The following is a 16200-nucleotide window of genomic DNA, read 5'->3' as shown; positions in this document are numbered from 1 at the left end:
ACATTTTTTTTCTTAAGACTAGATAGGCATCCTTTGAATTTTTGATTAAGTTGAATTCAAACTTTCTTTGACACAGCTTGTACGTCTTTATGCTATTTGCTTAATAATAGCACCTTTTTAATACAACCGAAAGATTCACACTTAATTTTATATATTTCTTTATTTATTCATTTATTTGTTTGTTTGTTTAACTATCTACTTATTTAGTTATTTTTTTAGGCCACAGCCGCATCAAGCCACATTCAAAATCAACACATATGTTGAGTCGATCTGGCTGCCAAAGCACTAATCTGTACAGTAATCTGCCTTATGGTCAATCCAGCAGGCCTTGCGGTACAACAAACACTTGTAAGTAGCCTCACACACTGTATGAGCCATAAGCAGGCCTGGATGAAAGCGTAGGTTGTTGTACTTGACACTCACTGGGGGGACGGACGTACACACCGAAAGACTCATCTCACCGCACTTAAATGAAAACACTCCATGGGTGACAGGATGAGTAATTTACTTGTTTTATGTCATCATTGTGATGCAAAATGATTGCAATTCCTGTGTTTTTTCATTCTAATAAATTCTGCAGACAGTGGTAACAAGCACCACACATCAATTTCATCTTCACCTCTGATCAAACTATAATTATATGCTTAAAATGGGCTCTGGGCCCTTAAAGTAATGGCCCTGCACCTCCTTTCAGCAGGGCAGTGACCCACTTAGCATTCAATTATAGCTTTTCTAGTAGGTCGTTGATGCAGTTTTGTCATCATCTAATGATTACCTTCCACACTCCAAGTTGAATGATTTGCCTTTACGTAGTTTTAAAAGTAATTGTCCTCCCATATGTCAACAATTGCTGTATGTGAATGAACAACGTTGTACATTTGTAACAAAACCTTTAAAGTGAACATAAATGTGTTGCATTTGAGTACTGGGAGTAAACAGTAGTTTGTTAAACTGAATGGCGCAAAAAAACACCTTTGTTCAAGAAAGACCCAATCAACAGTTGTAACTGTCATTTGTAGCTATTTTAGCTTTATGTTGTTTGATTTTTGTTTCACACATATGCAGACTCAAATGAGGAGCGCACGTAATACTAGAGTCGGTGGCGATGAAAAGCACTAACTCACCGTCCATCCACATAAAGAAAAAAATATATGGCTCTCCTCCCACTTGTCCTCAATATGTATTTATTTTTTCATAGTTCAATGGAAGCACTGTGCGTTGTAAAAAAAAAATGCTTGATGACTGAAACCGTTGGCTTTCTGTGCTCTTCTCGTTTCAGGAAAAAGGAAACATTGCTGTTGTATTTAATGTCGGAACAGACGACATTAACATTGAGGAGACATCTAAGTTTGTAAATGACGGAAAGTACCATATAGTGAAGTTTACGAGGAGTGGGGGTAATGCCACTCTGCAGGTGGATGACCTGCCTGTCATTGAGCGTTACCCCACAGGTGAGTCACCCACTTTGGTTTTATACATCAGCCCCTGCTTGGAAGCAATACAGTGATAATATGATGCTGATTACTATAAAGAACCGTGTCTGTTAGGATGTTTTTACCTTGACTTGGCATGTATTTTAAATGCTTTCTATACATTGTTTTCCAGCTATTGTTACAAATAATACCAGTGTTGCTGAGTTTTGGTTTTTTTTTTGTGATTCTCTGATACTTTAATCTGGTATTGCTATTTTGTTAAAGTACCAAGCACTATGTAAATGTACAGCACATCCTCATCGTATGAAATAGAAACTGCACAACGTCACCACGTGTTTGTAAAACAAACTTCTTAAATGTGTAATTATTCCACTTAGAAATTCCTATTCACACTAACCCAAATAAATCAGTTGTCTACAGAAGAATTACAACCTTTATAGTGCCAATTAATTGTGTGTCATTCCAATATTTATTCCTTTACCAATACAGTAGATTGATTGAATCAAGGAGGTGGCGCAGACAAAGCTGTAATAACACAATTGGAATGAACCTGTCCCCGACTCATAATTAAATGGCAGATGATCGACTTCATCGCAGCTTCAAGTTTGAACAAAAACATGGATTTTTATATTAATCACTTTCACAGCATCGGCCACAATTATTCCCAAACAAAAATGGAGCTGGATTAATTTTCTTAGTCATGAGTGTTTGTAATCATTTCGTTTGTGTAACACTTTGCATAAACACAGTTTACATGACAGTCGAAGATGAATTTACTAATTATCACCGCTTGTAATGAGTATTTAGTAACTGGGAAATCAAAGTCATGTAAGTTCTAACACATGACATTGCAACACCGGGTTGTACCGGCACTGGAATTTATACACAGTTGCTTGTATTTTTTCGTTCGGTTTAAAAACAAACCTTGAATTTTCTGTCATGAAACTTGAAGTGAAAAGTTTAAGGTTAAAGTCCTTGAATGACCAAGAGCTCTGCAACACTGGTATACTTCTGTATGATGTCGAAATGTGGAAATGTCAGTACTATGAATTTAAAGGCTTCTACTTGTGAAATTGTCAACTTGTTGAACTGTTTCAAAGCTTTGGCAAAAGCTATAGAGGATTAAAGCGGAGTGACAACGAGTCTCGGGCAAACATGAGGGCAGCAGCGGAGGAAATACTTCAGCGGCAAGTCGAAAACATTTGTCAGATTGTGAGTCTGCATGAAATGAGTGGACCACTGAACAAACACGTAAACGAGGGAGTAAACACGAAACCAATCGAACCTGTCTCTCCCTTTTTGCATAATGTTTGGTGACCTTTTTAAGCTGTGACCTCCGCGTTCATCCAAATGAAAGGGGGGTTTTATGACGGGGACTCGATCATCACTGCTCGCCCTCGGGTGGCAAAGGAAAAACTAATGGCTTCTGACATGTTGTGGACAAGGCCGAGCACAGAGCGGGGTAAAATGCCTGCGTGCTGCATCTCAATCTCCAACCAGCAAACACCCGCAGTCCCGAACAACATGTGATGATACATGCAAATGTGCCGTCCGAGTTGGGTAAAAGGAACTTATGGCTGTTTTGCGAAATTCAATGGTGAGGATGATGGCTTACTTCAAATTCTAATCCTGCAGTGTGAAACATGTCCTCGGCTAGGAAATGAATCGCCCGATAAAGCATTATTACCAGGTTCCTGTCTTACAGGTGCTTGTTAAAGTTAATCGTTTGTAGGCTTATGTCATATCCAGTCATAAAAATACAGCAGTGCTCCTAATTTATTTTGGGCTGTTACTCTGTTGGGGCACTGGCTCAGCAGGTGGGGCGGCTAAATCCCCAATCCCCAGTCTATATGGCGAAGTGTTCTTGGGCAAGACACTGAACCCCAAATTGCATTGAGTGGAATGTGCTGAAGGAGTGAAAATTTGAGAAAAACTTTTTTGTAATGTCTTATTTACTTGTGCAGTGTTTTGTAATCCGGTAAAATGGCTCTGCCATCATTCCTGACTTTTAATTATGTGCAGGGTTGTTTTGAATTATAGATTTAGTTGAAATATATGTACAACAATGTGAGTTAACAGCGGTGCCGCGCTGTCATTATAATGCTGTATGTTCACCTCCATGGCAAATTCTAACCTTGAAACTCAATATACAGTTATATTAAAACCTTTTGGACACAATCAATCAACACAACACATTTTTTTCAAGGTTGCACAAGAGAGCTGGAAAACAAGCCTAGTAACAATATTTTGACTAAAAGGAGTGTAATTTCAATGTTGTTAAATGATTCACATATTTATTGTTATTAATATAATTTGGAAGAAGAAATAGTGATACCAACAGTAGTAGAATAGTCCCAAGATTTCACTTTTTTGACATCAATGAAACACAAAACACAGTTCCCCGTTTCTCCGGCCGTGTCCTTTGCGAGGGTTGTCATCATTTAAAGTTTCCATTGTTTGAAAATAATATAAATAAGTCAATGTGAGTGCTGAGTTATGAGTGCAGCGGGGGAAAGTGACCCATCTCATCCCCACCAATCATGCATCAGCAACAGTGCCAAGTCCAGCTACCTTATTAGGCTCGTAGCGGACTAATTACATCTAATCACAATTACTGTGCAGTTCCTCCCCTCACCCCCAGCACACAAAGCCATTATTCTCTCAGCTCGCCTGTAGTTTGATTAGTATCCATGTATGCCTCTAACACATTCATAATAGCAGCCCTCAGCCACTCTTAGGCCACTCACAGATCAGCAGTGATTATAATAAGAGTAGACAGCAAAGATAAAAATGATGGCTGCCGAGTGAGGAAGACAGAGAGGAGGAGTTTCTACGGGAGGGAACGATCATTCTCAAAGCAAGGGAATAATTGCTTCACCAGAGCCTCTATTGCTGCCCTTGTAATCTCATTAAAAAGTCTCGTACTGCATACTTGTGGGCCATTAAAAGTATTTAGCGCTTTTATTAGAATATGAGATGCAAAGCACACGCGTCGCTAGCTTTTTTTGCGTCGTAGTTTGGTGCTTTTTTTCCTTTATTCTTGCCCTGCTTTCATTAAGCGCCACAGACACACACACACACACACACACACACACACACACACAAGGCTGGGCAGCAACAAAAAAATCAGGCCCTTCTCCCGAGTCTTGGCCATGGAAGTAATACCATCACAATGATGCTGCCAGGCCCTGAGGGTACAGTGCAGTATTCTATCGGAGCACCCAATGAACACGCGCAGCACACAAAGATAATGGAGAAGTCCCTGCCCTTATTTTTTTTTTTTTTACTGTTATCAGAGCGTGGTGCACTTATAGGGCTCTCTGTCTTTCACTCCACTCTTCAGTTCTCTGGCCCCTCTTTTCCTGTCCTTTTTACCTCTATATGTCGCCGCCCATGGCCCCATGTTGATCTCGCCCTCTGTCCTGTTTCTTCCTTCTTGCGGTGTAGAGGCTGATTTGTGGGATACAGAAGGAGGAGGGTTACCTTGATCCGTCAAAGATCCATCCTGTCTGCTTTCTTTCCCCCCTCTGTTCAGCCTATTCAGCCTATTGAGCGAGCAGTCATAACTGAAGGTGCTTAAAAAAAAAATAAAAAAAAGGGTGCAATGGCCAGTTCTGCAGCATGAGCAGGAAAAAAAAGAAAACACAATCATAAAAAAAATAATAGTGAGATTTGTTTAGTTTCCTCCTTTTTCAGTCTCACCGCTCCATAAACAGAGGAAGCATTTGCATATTTGTTCATTTAATGTGGCGAGCATCCTCGGACCAGTAATGAGATAAAGCTGCTACCTTATCTGACCACTTTATTAACAAAAAAAGAAAACAAGTGAGTGAGGGCAATGTGGGTCGGTTGGGACAGCTCAGCTGAATCGCTGCTGTCTGGCGGTGGAGATAAGCCAGGCTGTCCCACACCAAAACCGAATCACCACTCGGCAGCACTCACAGGCGCCTCTCGCAGGCGGAATGAATAGGCTCCGCTACAGCATGAAAGCCCAGGGGATAGCATTGTTTAACACTCTAGTGTCCCGCTGAGGGGATCAATACACGATCAGATCTTGATTATATCCACACTTAATTAACCTCAGCAGAAAGGATAGACTGAGTGCCGTACAGCGTGCAAGCCAACAGATGCACTGCGACTGTCTTTGAAAATTGAGCATGATTGTGCACAAAAGTGAGGGATTTTCCTCACCGTGGCGTGCTCCGTGTGGGGATATACATTTGTATTTCTACATTTGTGTGCCAGACATTCCTTTTTTGTCTTTTTTTATCATTGCGTAAACATTTTACTTGTGAACAAATACTTAAGCTGTAATTTAATTTAAAAAAAAACGTTTAAAAAACACAACATGCGAAACATAACATGTTGCATACGACTGTCACCCAAACGGAGCCAGCATTCACAACCGCGTACATATATCAAGAACTGAGGGAACATGTCGCTCTCATGAGGGTGTATGAGTCTTTTTCAGTATAAGCTCCAATGTCCTTGCTGTCCTCTCAACAGCTGTAGGCTAACTGCTCTCCAGAGCCCAGTTTGATGCTGACCTCTCTTTAGATGAGGTGTCACAGTAGCAGGAAATGGGGAGGTGACAGAACTAACACCCCATGACTGACAAATGGAGGTGACAGGAATTAACAAAGTCCATCAATGTTCTGATAAAACAGCAGTGGCGAGTTAGTGCATGATGGAACAAAAACTCCTCATGAAGAATATGGACAGACATAATGACATCATTTTTTGGACACTGATTTTGTGATGTATTGCCTTGATAACTATTATCTTACAATAATGGTAAATGGAGTTCACTGATATAACAAAGCGCAAAGTGCTCTACAATGTGTGTCACATTCACACACACACATTCACACACCAACAGAGGCGGTTGGTTGCCTGGCAAGGCAGCTCAGTCCATCCACTGGGAGCAGTTTGGAGTTCAGTGTCTTGCTCAAAAGCTTATAAATCATGCGTTCTTTGATCATCGACTTTATGTGTCTGATTACAGGTTATGTATTTACCTTTATGCACTTTACTTGTCGAGTAACATGTTAACTACTGCAGTACACTGGTTCTTTAGGAACTCAGCAAAAAGTGAGAATAGTATTATTGTGAAGAATTAGAATAAGTTTCAAAAGAAATGGATTTTGAGACCCGGAGTTAATATTCCATGTCATTGCATCCGAAGTAACATGACTGACGGGTACAGGATATCGATTGATAAAACATAGGACATTTCGTCAAATCAGTGTCCAGTATACTGTATGACAACTGGGCCTGGTTGGGAATTGCTGCTTCCTCAGTAAACCAATCAAATCAAATTACATACTATATGTGACTTTGTCGTAATGCTGGAATCTATCTCTTTGCATCAATGGTGAGGGAGAAGTGCTCCACTAAATCTCCTTGCCCGTCCATTGTGCTCAAACGTAATCGACTGCAGCCAAATTCCATGAGGTGTAGAGACTAGCCCTAAAGCCTGACCCTCTACAGTAATTCAAGCAGGCACCTTTAAAAAATGTCTTCATATGCGTCTTCTTATCTCTCAGACCTTTCATCAGACAAACTGTGCATCTTTTACAAGGTTAACCCTGTGTCTGTGCGATCCTTTCCTGTCGGAAGCTTTTCTGGGCCGAATCATTGTTAGCCACCGGATCTTTTATCTGCCAGAACTGAATTAATATAGTTGATGGGACAAACATTGTCAATCTGCCGGAAGAATGGAGCTGACGGAATTCAATCTCAGCAGACAATACCAAGGGGGAAAGCACTCACAGACAGTGCCACTTTTCTGAAAGTCTTGTGTTCTGGAGAGGTTATTGGCCTTGACAAAAGGGTGATGCAGAGTTTGCCAAAGAGTGCCTCCAATCTTGGAGTGGAGTTTTTTCCATAGTTGTTCTTTCTCCTCTCACCTATTGGCTAATTTCTGGATACCTTTGGTAAACCACAATTCTATCGACTCTTGATGCCCACAAAGTGTATACTGTACCCCACATCGTGACTCATGACGTATCCTTCTTTAAGACTCGTAGCTCTTGTCAAAGCTGTGTTATCAAAAGGTTTGATTGTGAATGTACCTATTTTGACACTATGTTCTGACTTCTCTCTGACTAGATGCTCTTTTCGTGATACTGTATACTGTGTTTATGGTTAAATGGAAACTAGATGACCATATTTTGTCAATTAGGTTTTTGATAAATGGGGGTGGGCTTTTGTAATACGTTGAAGTTAAATTGTTTTATTATTTAACCCATAAAAGGTTGATTTAGTGATAAATTAGATAGTTCTCCCTTGTGATAACTAGTTTAAAAGCCAGTTAAAAAGATTTAGGGGGGAAATGAGTAATGGGATGGACATATTTGGGGTGAAGATTGTGTAATTTATGTATAAATTTGGGATTTTGGTTTACACAGCTCTATTAACATATGATTAACATAGATAAATCAGTTACATGCTAGTTCACTTATTTTCGATTAACATAGGCCTAATTTGTTGGCTAAAATAAAATAAAATGAGTAAAGATTGTTCAAATAATGTTTCGGTAAATCTTGTTTTTTAAAATATTTTTTTAAATTTAAAAGCTTTGTGCAGTTGTACAGCTCCAGCAATAAGTATGAATATTTAACCTTTGACCTTACAGATTGTAACCAATGAAATGTCTCTTTAAACTTTAAAGGCAACATTGATAACGAACGCCTGGCGATTGCTAGACAGCGAATCCCATACCGACTTGGTCGAGTAGTTGACGAATGGCTACTCGACAAAGGTAAAATCACTGATTAAAATTTCAAATAAAATAATTTGATCATAACCGAATTGTAACAAGATTTTGTAAATAATAAACTTAAATAATAAATGTTCAGTAAACCTTTAAAATAAAATGAGTATGAACAGTTAAATTTAGTTTTTAGTGTTTTATACTTTTTATAATGTATTTATTTTTTATGAGTGTCAGTTACTATAATACGTGTTTATTGTCAACTTATGGTTAAAGGGACTGTAAATATGAACATAAATATATTTAATGGAGTAATGTCAGCATTGTTAAAATGTTCATAAATTATTATAGCATTTTGCTGTAAACATAAATGATACATTTAAAAGATCAGACTGGAAAAGTGTGTTATTTGAAACACTTTTCAATTCAGTGCATATGCACGTAATGTTATTTGATATTTTCTGATTAAACTGCTCGCAGTGATAAATAGTTTGCAATATGAATTGGCATCAGAATTTTGAGTCCCTTTAACAGACTTTGTAAATATGTATAGGGCTTTAGATCAATGAACTGTAATATAAAACAAACTGAGTGCATGCTTTGTTTTTTTGTTTATTGTTCAGTAACTAATTCATATTTTTCATGTAAAATGTGAAATTAGCCCCCCGTCATTGTTATGTTCTGGTGTTAATTTCTGTTCTGCATTTTGATAATGATGTCATGAAAAGTTTACTTTAATTGTTTTTCATGTGCCCAACCATATCTTCTTAAAGTTTAATTTCTCATTTGATTTGCTTGCTGCTGCTTAAAGGACGAATAGTTACAAAGAAGCACTGAGAGAAATATTGAAATGTATCTGTGAAATATTGGAGAAAAAAAAATTGCTATATCTATATCATCCATATAGATATAGATATATATATCTATATATCTATATCTATATATATATCTATATCTATCTCTCATTGGATATATATATATATATATATATATATATATATATATATATATATTCTCGTTTTAATCTCTATTCTCTTCATTATTTTAGATTAGAGCGTTTGCTGTTGTTGTTTTAGCAAAGCTGCATTGACTTTCTAAATTGCGTGGTTTTTTTTATTTTACATGCTTTTTTTCCCCCTCCTTTTCTTTTCGTAGGCATCACTCATGATTATAACTGCAATAAATTACCAGGGTTTGCCTCTACAGCCCGTAATTTATTGGTCTCATTAGCCAGTGGGCAAATAATCTGTCTTTCTGTCCTTTTTTTGTTTTCCTGTTCAGTTAAATTTGCCGAGTCTACAATTCAACATTCTCGTATATAACATTGTTTTCCCACAGGGCGACAACTTACGATCTTCAACAGCCAAACCACTATACAGATTGGGGGCTGGGAGCGAGATCGGAGTCGATCCTTTCAGGGCCAGCTTTCGGGCCTCTACTATAATGGCCTGAAGGTGTTCAACATGGCTGCAGAGGGGGATCCCAATATAAGGATCCAGGGCAGCGTGCGACTTGTGGGGGACTCACCCTCCTCAATCACACCGCAGTCCAGTACCACAGCCAACCGCTCAGAAACATCCACATCCATCATGGAGATCACCACCACCACAGCGTCCAGCAGGAGAGTCAAGCAGACGACACCACGAGAACCCCAGCAGGTAAGATCATCTCAAAGGGATTTTTTTTTTTTTTTTTTTTTATGTCATTCCTATTATTATTGTCTTGGCTTGATCTATATTGTGAGGCATTCAAAGCACAACCTGGGGTTAAAGACATCCTGGTTTTGATGATTATTATGATCTTTTGTGAAGAAGGCATGCTTTACTTACATCAGGTCTGCATTCTCTTTAAGTCCTCTGACCTAAAAACGGCTCGAAAAAAAACAGGGTTCTTTCACTATGGGGAGCCGTACCCCAGACACTGTTGAGAATTTCTCCTGTTTGTAATCAGATACGGCACCATGAGGTGTCTGCGTGTGTGTGTGTGTGTGTGTGTTAGTGATAACCATCACAGAGGTCCTCCATCATCTTTATCTGTTGCGCTTGAACGCTGCAGCATCTGCAGGAGCATATTACTTCTCAAATGTCACAATGTGTGACTAAACAATGCAACACAAAATGTGTGTCCTATCCAATAAAATGCCCATCATGCTGTTAGTTCATACGCGCTGCCAAGGAGAGACGGGTTTTTAAATTAAAATCTTTGCAAAACATCACCAACTGTGAATTCAAAAAATGTATTCTGAGTTTTATTTTTCAGATTTGAAGCGACCGTATTTGCTTTGAATCCCTACTGCCGTCGCTTTAACCTGCTCAATTATAGATGGAAAGGTCAATGACTCATCCTGTGAGTCAAAGTTTGTGTTGACTCATTGTGGTCACTATCAGAAGTGTAATTTAACTGTATTGTGGCGCGACAACATCAGAATAATCAAGCGACCTTAATTGGCTTCACGTGTTTTCAAACACATTACATTAAAACGGAAGATCCATGTGATTCACATCTACCCAGTGATAGTGTGAATAAGGCGTCATTATCACTAAGGGGCTTGGATTTATTTTGATTCTTTGGTAGTAGAAATGTCTTAAAATTTGAGATGAGTGAGATGAGTTTCTTCTAGTCATTTTTTGGGGGGTATTTCTTAAATATCATAAATAGTTTAGAAGTTATGGTTAAAGAAAAATGAAAGTAAATACAAGAATTAAAATGTATTAAAGAACAATATAATTAGTATTCGGTTCAGAAGTAAGACCAAATAAGAGGTAAACACGCCGCCTTATATGAAGACTTAGACATTCACACGTGTAGAGGGAGAGCATGTGTGATTTTAAAATGAGTACATTCCTATAAATGTGTGAGTTTGTTGCACAGAAAGAGTATTTTGAATTAATGACACTCTAAAATGACCCTTTAATCAGTGTTTAATCAGCTTTCACAAATATAGTTTAAAATCATTCTGGATTTAACTTGTTTGGACTTAATCGGATTTGGTAAAGGCAGATTAAAGCATCTCAAGGAGGGGGTGGGATCAGCTTCATATTAGAATACATACACACAATCAAAATCTGATGATTTTTATTCCTTTCTGACAGATTACCTAACTTTGTCAGCGTTTCAGTTTTGTTGTGACAACAATACACACCCCATTCAGTCTGAAACATTTCAGCCTCTTTACTTTTACATCAGAGCTTATACTCCTAAAAAAGGAAGCTTTAAAATCATCTTAAATGTAGATGCATCTAGGCAACCAAATTTCAGCTTTAGTTTCAAGCATTTTTTTTTTTTAAATTAAAAGATGAACCATATTGAAAGAAAATATCAAATTATCCTTTCAGTTCGTTCAACCCACATCCAGGGTGCAGAAATGACAAACTCCCATAAAGAAATCGGAGCCCTGCTGTCAACTAAGCAGCCATGAAGACTCCACGTTACTGGCTGTCCTCCTAAGTCTGTCTGAACCAAAACTATGATAACAGTTTGTGAAAGGCTCTGCACAGGCTGACAGATATTGCAATCATAAATATTGATCCTGCGGAATAGCTTTTGCTCGGACCAAGCGTGGCTCCTTGAACCATGGCACGAGCATGTAATCCAGGTGAAATATTAGATAATAGACTATAATTAGACTCAGCAACGTGCAGTGTTCTAAATTACCACCGAGGAACCAAGAGACTGGAGGAAAGGAACAGGTTTGATTAGATGAATGCTTGCCTCTTCGTCTCAAGAGAAGAAAAAAAACAAGCTATAAATGATTATGACCATGGAGGACAATATGGAGATGGGCGTTATGAGAAAGAAATGTGTATCTTGTACCATCGCATGACTTTATGAGCGTTATAGAAACGAGATGAATGTTCTGATCAGCAACAAGTTGACCTGTAGCGACCATCTATAAGGTTACTGTTTTTGATGTAAGCAGTTTGTCCAAACTTGATGATACTTAAGGTTTCTTTGTTCCTTCGGTTTAGTATACCGTCAGTCAGGCTTTAGAGGTATTAAGTGGCGATAACTTTTCTTTCTAATTTGACAGAGACATGTTTTCTTCTGTTAACCTGTGTTGCAAGCTCATCTTGCAGCACAGCAAAGTGACATACAAAAGATTGGAAAAAAAGGAGAATAGCCAAGGCCAACAGTGTGGTTGGAGTTTTATTTTACGCATTCATACTGGGGAGAAAAAAAAAAAAAGGTCACGGGATTAAAGCTTTGCTTGGTGATGTAGGTGGAGAGATGAATGAGGCATGCAAAAATGTGTGCGGAGGGAGATGTCATCGTGCTCACTCTGATTCAACGTGACGACCTTCCCATGGTGAGCTGGAGCGGCAGGACATTTCTGTTGCGGGACGCTACACTTAGAAAGACATCATGTCTGGTCTCGGTAAAAAAGAGACGATGCATTCACTGCCCTTTCTCCTGAATAGTCAGCGTTTTAATCATTGTCCAGCTGTTCCATCTCCCCTCTAATGCCGAATGCAGCTCGCTGAATGCTTTTATATCCTGAGAGCCTTATTACTGGGACGCATACATTTTTAGTATCGGTGGTCCCGGTGGAAATAAAATGGCTAACACAGGCAGCAGCAGTTTGGGGCTATGACCACTGCAGCTTAAAATGGTTCTTTGGAAAATGTTAACTGTTCTGTCATAGCAGGGAAGTGGATCCAAGATCATTTCAATAAATAGTCGCCTCTCATTACACAAAAATCAATCAGTCAGACTCACTTTTCATGCAGGTTGGGACAGTTTAGGGGACTTAAAAAGGGATTAGAAAATATGAAACAATGCGAAAATGCATTTAAAAAGTATACATAGAGTAATTGGTAAAACTGAGGGAAAGAGAGGTAGATTAGTGATGCCTTTATGAACGCAACTGCAAAAAAAAAATGTATTAACATACAAGATAACAATAAAACCTTTTTCTAAAATGAATTTAACTAAATTAAAAACACATACAATACTTGGATAGTATATAATAATAAATTGGATTTCACATCTACATGCAGAATTGTGAAGTTGTAGGGGCTATAACACTTAGTGTCAAAGAAAATAGCCATTAAATCTCTTGAAACCCCTCAACGCTTAGAGTCAGGGAAGCAAAATATTTATGTAGAAAGAGACACATTCAGATCCTTATTCTGTGTTTAAATAATGCGTAAGTGGCTAAAACTATTTTTATGAGCATAATTGAATGTGTCCTCCACTGAATGTGTACTAAATGAAGACAAAATCAGGTTTTTATTAATGTAAGAATGGTAAATGACACAGTGCATGATTTAGTAACGTTGATTATTATTTTACTATTATAGCCTCTTATCAATGATCAATCCTGATACATGTTTCCAATAAAGAAATGAAAAACAAACGATGTGTGGCCAACATAGGCAGACTTACTGTCCACAAAATCCCACTACAATGTAATCGTTCATTGACACTGGTTGTACAGTTTGAGGCGGTGTCTATTTGCATTGGCTCAGTTATTTCCAAGGGTAAAGTCATTGGCTAATCATCATTACAGTAATGATCTTCTTCTGTGTGCCGTCTCAGGTGTGCCATCAGAAAGTTCTCTAAATGCTTGAGTGGGGTTATATTGTTATTGAATACTGTGGGCCTTCTCTTATGGGTAACATTATATTAATGTCATTCTTCTCAAGCCACTGGGTGTCCACTCATGCTTTATTAACAAGAATATTATCATCTTGGCGCACTGGCACAATGAGGAAAGACGTGCACCATGGGGGAAAAAAATGATGAGTCACAATTGTTGTTTTAATCATAATTTGAATAATACATTTGCTTCAGAGAATAATAAGTTCACTTCAAGACCTTAAGTCCACACAGTAATAATCGCAGTAAATGACAACAGAACCTTGTGTTGGTGTTATTGTTGTTTAAACACATCTTCAAAGTTTTGTGAGGCTCAAAAGTTTGGTGGGTTTTGTTTCAGCCGTGGCTTTTGCTTTGCGGTGAGCTTCCTGCCCCAGTGCGGGGGAAGTAGCTTATTGTACAGACTGGATTGTCATTTCCTAATGAAGTGTCTGCTCCGCACGGCAGTGCCTGGTCACTTCCAATTAAATGATAATTCACTTGTGTGTGCGTTCACAAACAGTAGACCACCTACCCACACTCAGATACACTCCAAGAAATTGTACTCATATCTCTAGTAGGATCTGGACTATTCCCTCCTCAGTCTCATGTACTTATTCTCACAGATAGTAAGTTCGTCCCCTTGTTGCTCTTAAAAAGTCAAATTCTGTGATTATGAGAGGGAAATCTGGAATACAACACATGGTGTCAGATTGGTGAGAAAAATAGAGGGAAAAGACTGTTAAAAAATACATTTGGAGTACGTACATTCTGAATGATTTGATAACACCTGCTGCAAAAGTGTAACTTTTGGATTCGAACGTCATGTTTCCGAAGGTGTTGTGTGTTGTGAAGGAAATGTCGAATCGTAAAAAGGAAAGATATTAGATGAAACTTAATCACAACCATATACAGTTAAAGAGATAGAGCCCTATGTGGTTGTTCACCCTCCCTGTGAGGGGAAAAAGACAAATGTCTGCTATCTCGAGGAGCCATTGAGAGCTTTTGACAGTGATGGATCCTCACCTGCACCGCTCCGTATTATCAACCCTGGCCAGTACACATACAGTGTATAAATCTCACAAACCTTCTCAGTATGTGTCTGCCAGCCACCAATCACTGTGGTTGTCTGCAGAAACATCCTCTCCAGTTTATGCACTCCAGCCACAAGGACAGCGTGCGCCCCAAGAAAACATTCTACAACAGTGTTTTATGTCTTTGGCGTTGTCTTGGGAATACATTAGTATGTAGACGACATACTTTTGATATGTGTTCTGCAGTGGGTCTTAATTCGGTGGCAATTAGGACTCACATTTCAACTCTGGTGTTAATAACCCTTTTCTGCCTTTTTATATTTATAACACTCCAAATTAATTGTCAGTCGTGTTTCATAATTGAATAAATAAGTGATTTATCCAACCTTGCAAACACACTCAAGCAATAGTTCAACACAGCTTGTTTTAAGTGTTTAACAACATTCCGTCAATTGTTTTTATTGGTTTTCGATGTGATTAGTGTAGAGTTGTTGTGGTTTTTTTCTTTCTGTGCATGGATCAAAAATGTAAATCTACCATAAACCATGCCAAAGATACTACATATATTAACCATAAATGCCAGTATAAATACCAGCTCGCCCATCTGTCTGAAGTTAAATCTTTTCTCCGAACAAGTCAAAACAAAGGAACTCTTAAAAGAAAGAGTCCAGAGGATCACTGGAGTTATTAAAATGTCCGCTCCAGAGACCTTGAATATCAAATGTAAGACAGTCCTTGCTCAAATGTGACAGTTATTTTTCACCTCTTTTGACATTTCATTCTTTCCATGTTCCTTTCATAACCTTTCTAAATGGTACAGTTTCCCCTTTTATAGCTTGTTGCTTGTGAAAAATCAAGAAATGCAGATTATGGCCTGCCCCGGGGAGAGCAAATGGTCACTGTGTCACATCACTGCCACAGAATAGCCAATTGCCCCCACTACTTCTGATTAACCCTGAGTTCTGGTGGGTGTAATGGCCATTCGGGGGAAGTGAGGGACATTCAAAACACATTGTGTCGGCCATTTCATCTGTACTCACAGCACATAGGTCATCTCAAGCTGGACTGGCTTGTAGTGGTTCTGTTTGTCCCGGTCCCTGCAACAAAGGTCAGAAACCTGACCTGTCTGTAATTCCCAGGGATAATCAAAGATTTGACATGCTGCATTGCCACACCTTCAGTGCAGTGCTTGGGTACCTTCCAGCCTGTTTCTGTTGACTCCTACAAACACTCTGTAAGAAAATTTGTGTCTCAATAATCTGTGAAAAACCTTCTCTAACTTAGCACTCAATAACTGCTCATTCTGCAGTCTCTTTTCCTGCATAATCACCCATGCAGTGTCTCTCTCTCTTCATTCGTCTGGTACTACCTTTAGGCATTGCTGCGATAGCTCCGATACTGTCGGGATTATTGTTTTACAAATTGGGGCTGCAATAAGCCT

At 38.7% G+C, this 16200-nt stretch overlaps 1 protein-coding gene across 6 annotated transcripts in view; it reads left to right on the top strand.

Annotated features, from left to right (window-relative positions):
* Nucleotides 1-16200, top strand: part of LOC308121044 (neurexin-1a-like) — a 242416-nt gene that overhangs the window by 197514 nt on the left and 28702 nt on the right. For 4 of the 6 annotated variants that reach the window (XM_080482073.1, XM_080482072.1, XM_080482068.1 and 1 more), the window contains 3 exons: nucleotides 1280-1451; nucleotides 8107-8196; nucleotides 9487-9806. In XM_080482073.1, the coding sequence (XP_080338199.1) occupies nucleotides 1280-1451; nucleotides 8107-8196; nucleotides 9487-9806 (582 nt within the window). The remainder of the gene's footprint in view (nucleotides 1-1279; nucleotides 1452-8106; nucleotides 8197-9486; nucleotides 9807-16200) is intronic. The other 2 variants (XM_080482071.1, XM_080482070.1) reach the window with 1 other exon arrangement.

This window comes from Lipophrys pholis, assembly GCF_963383615.2.
Source record: "Lipophrys pholis genome assembly, chromosome: 15".
Lineage (NCBI taxonomy): Eukaryota > Metazoa > Chordata > Actinopteri > Blenniiformes > Blenniidae > Lipophrys > Lipophrys pholis.
The sequence above is the reverse complement of the archived record's forward strand: the minus strand, read 5'-3'. Positions and strand labels throughout refer to the sequence as shown.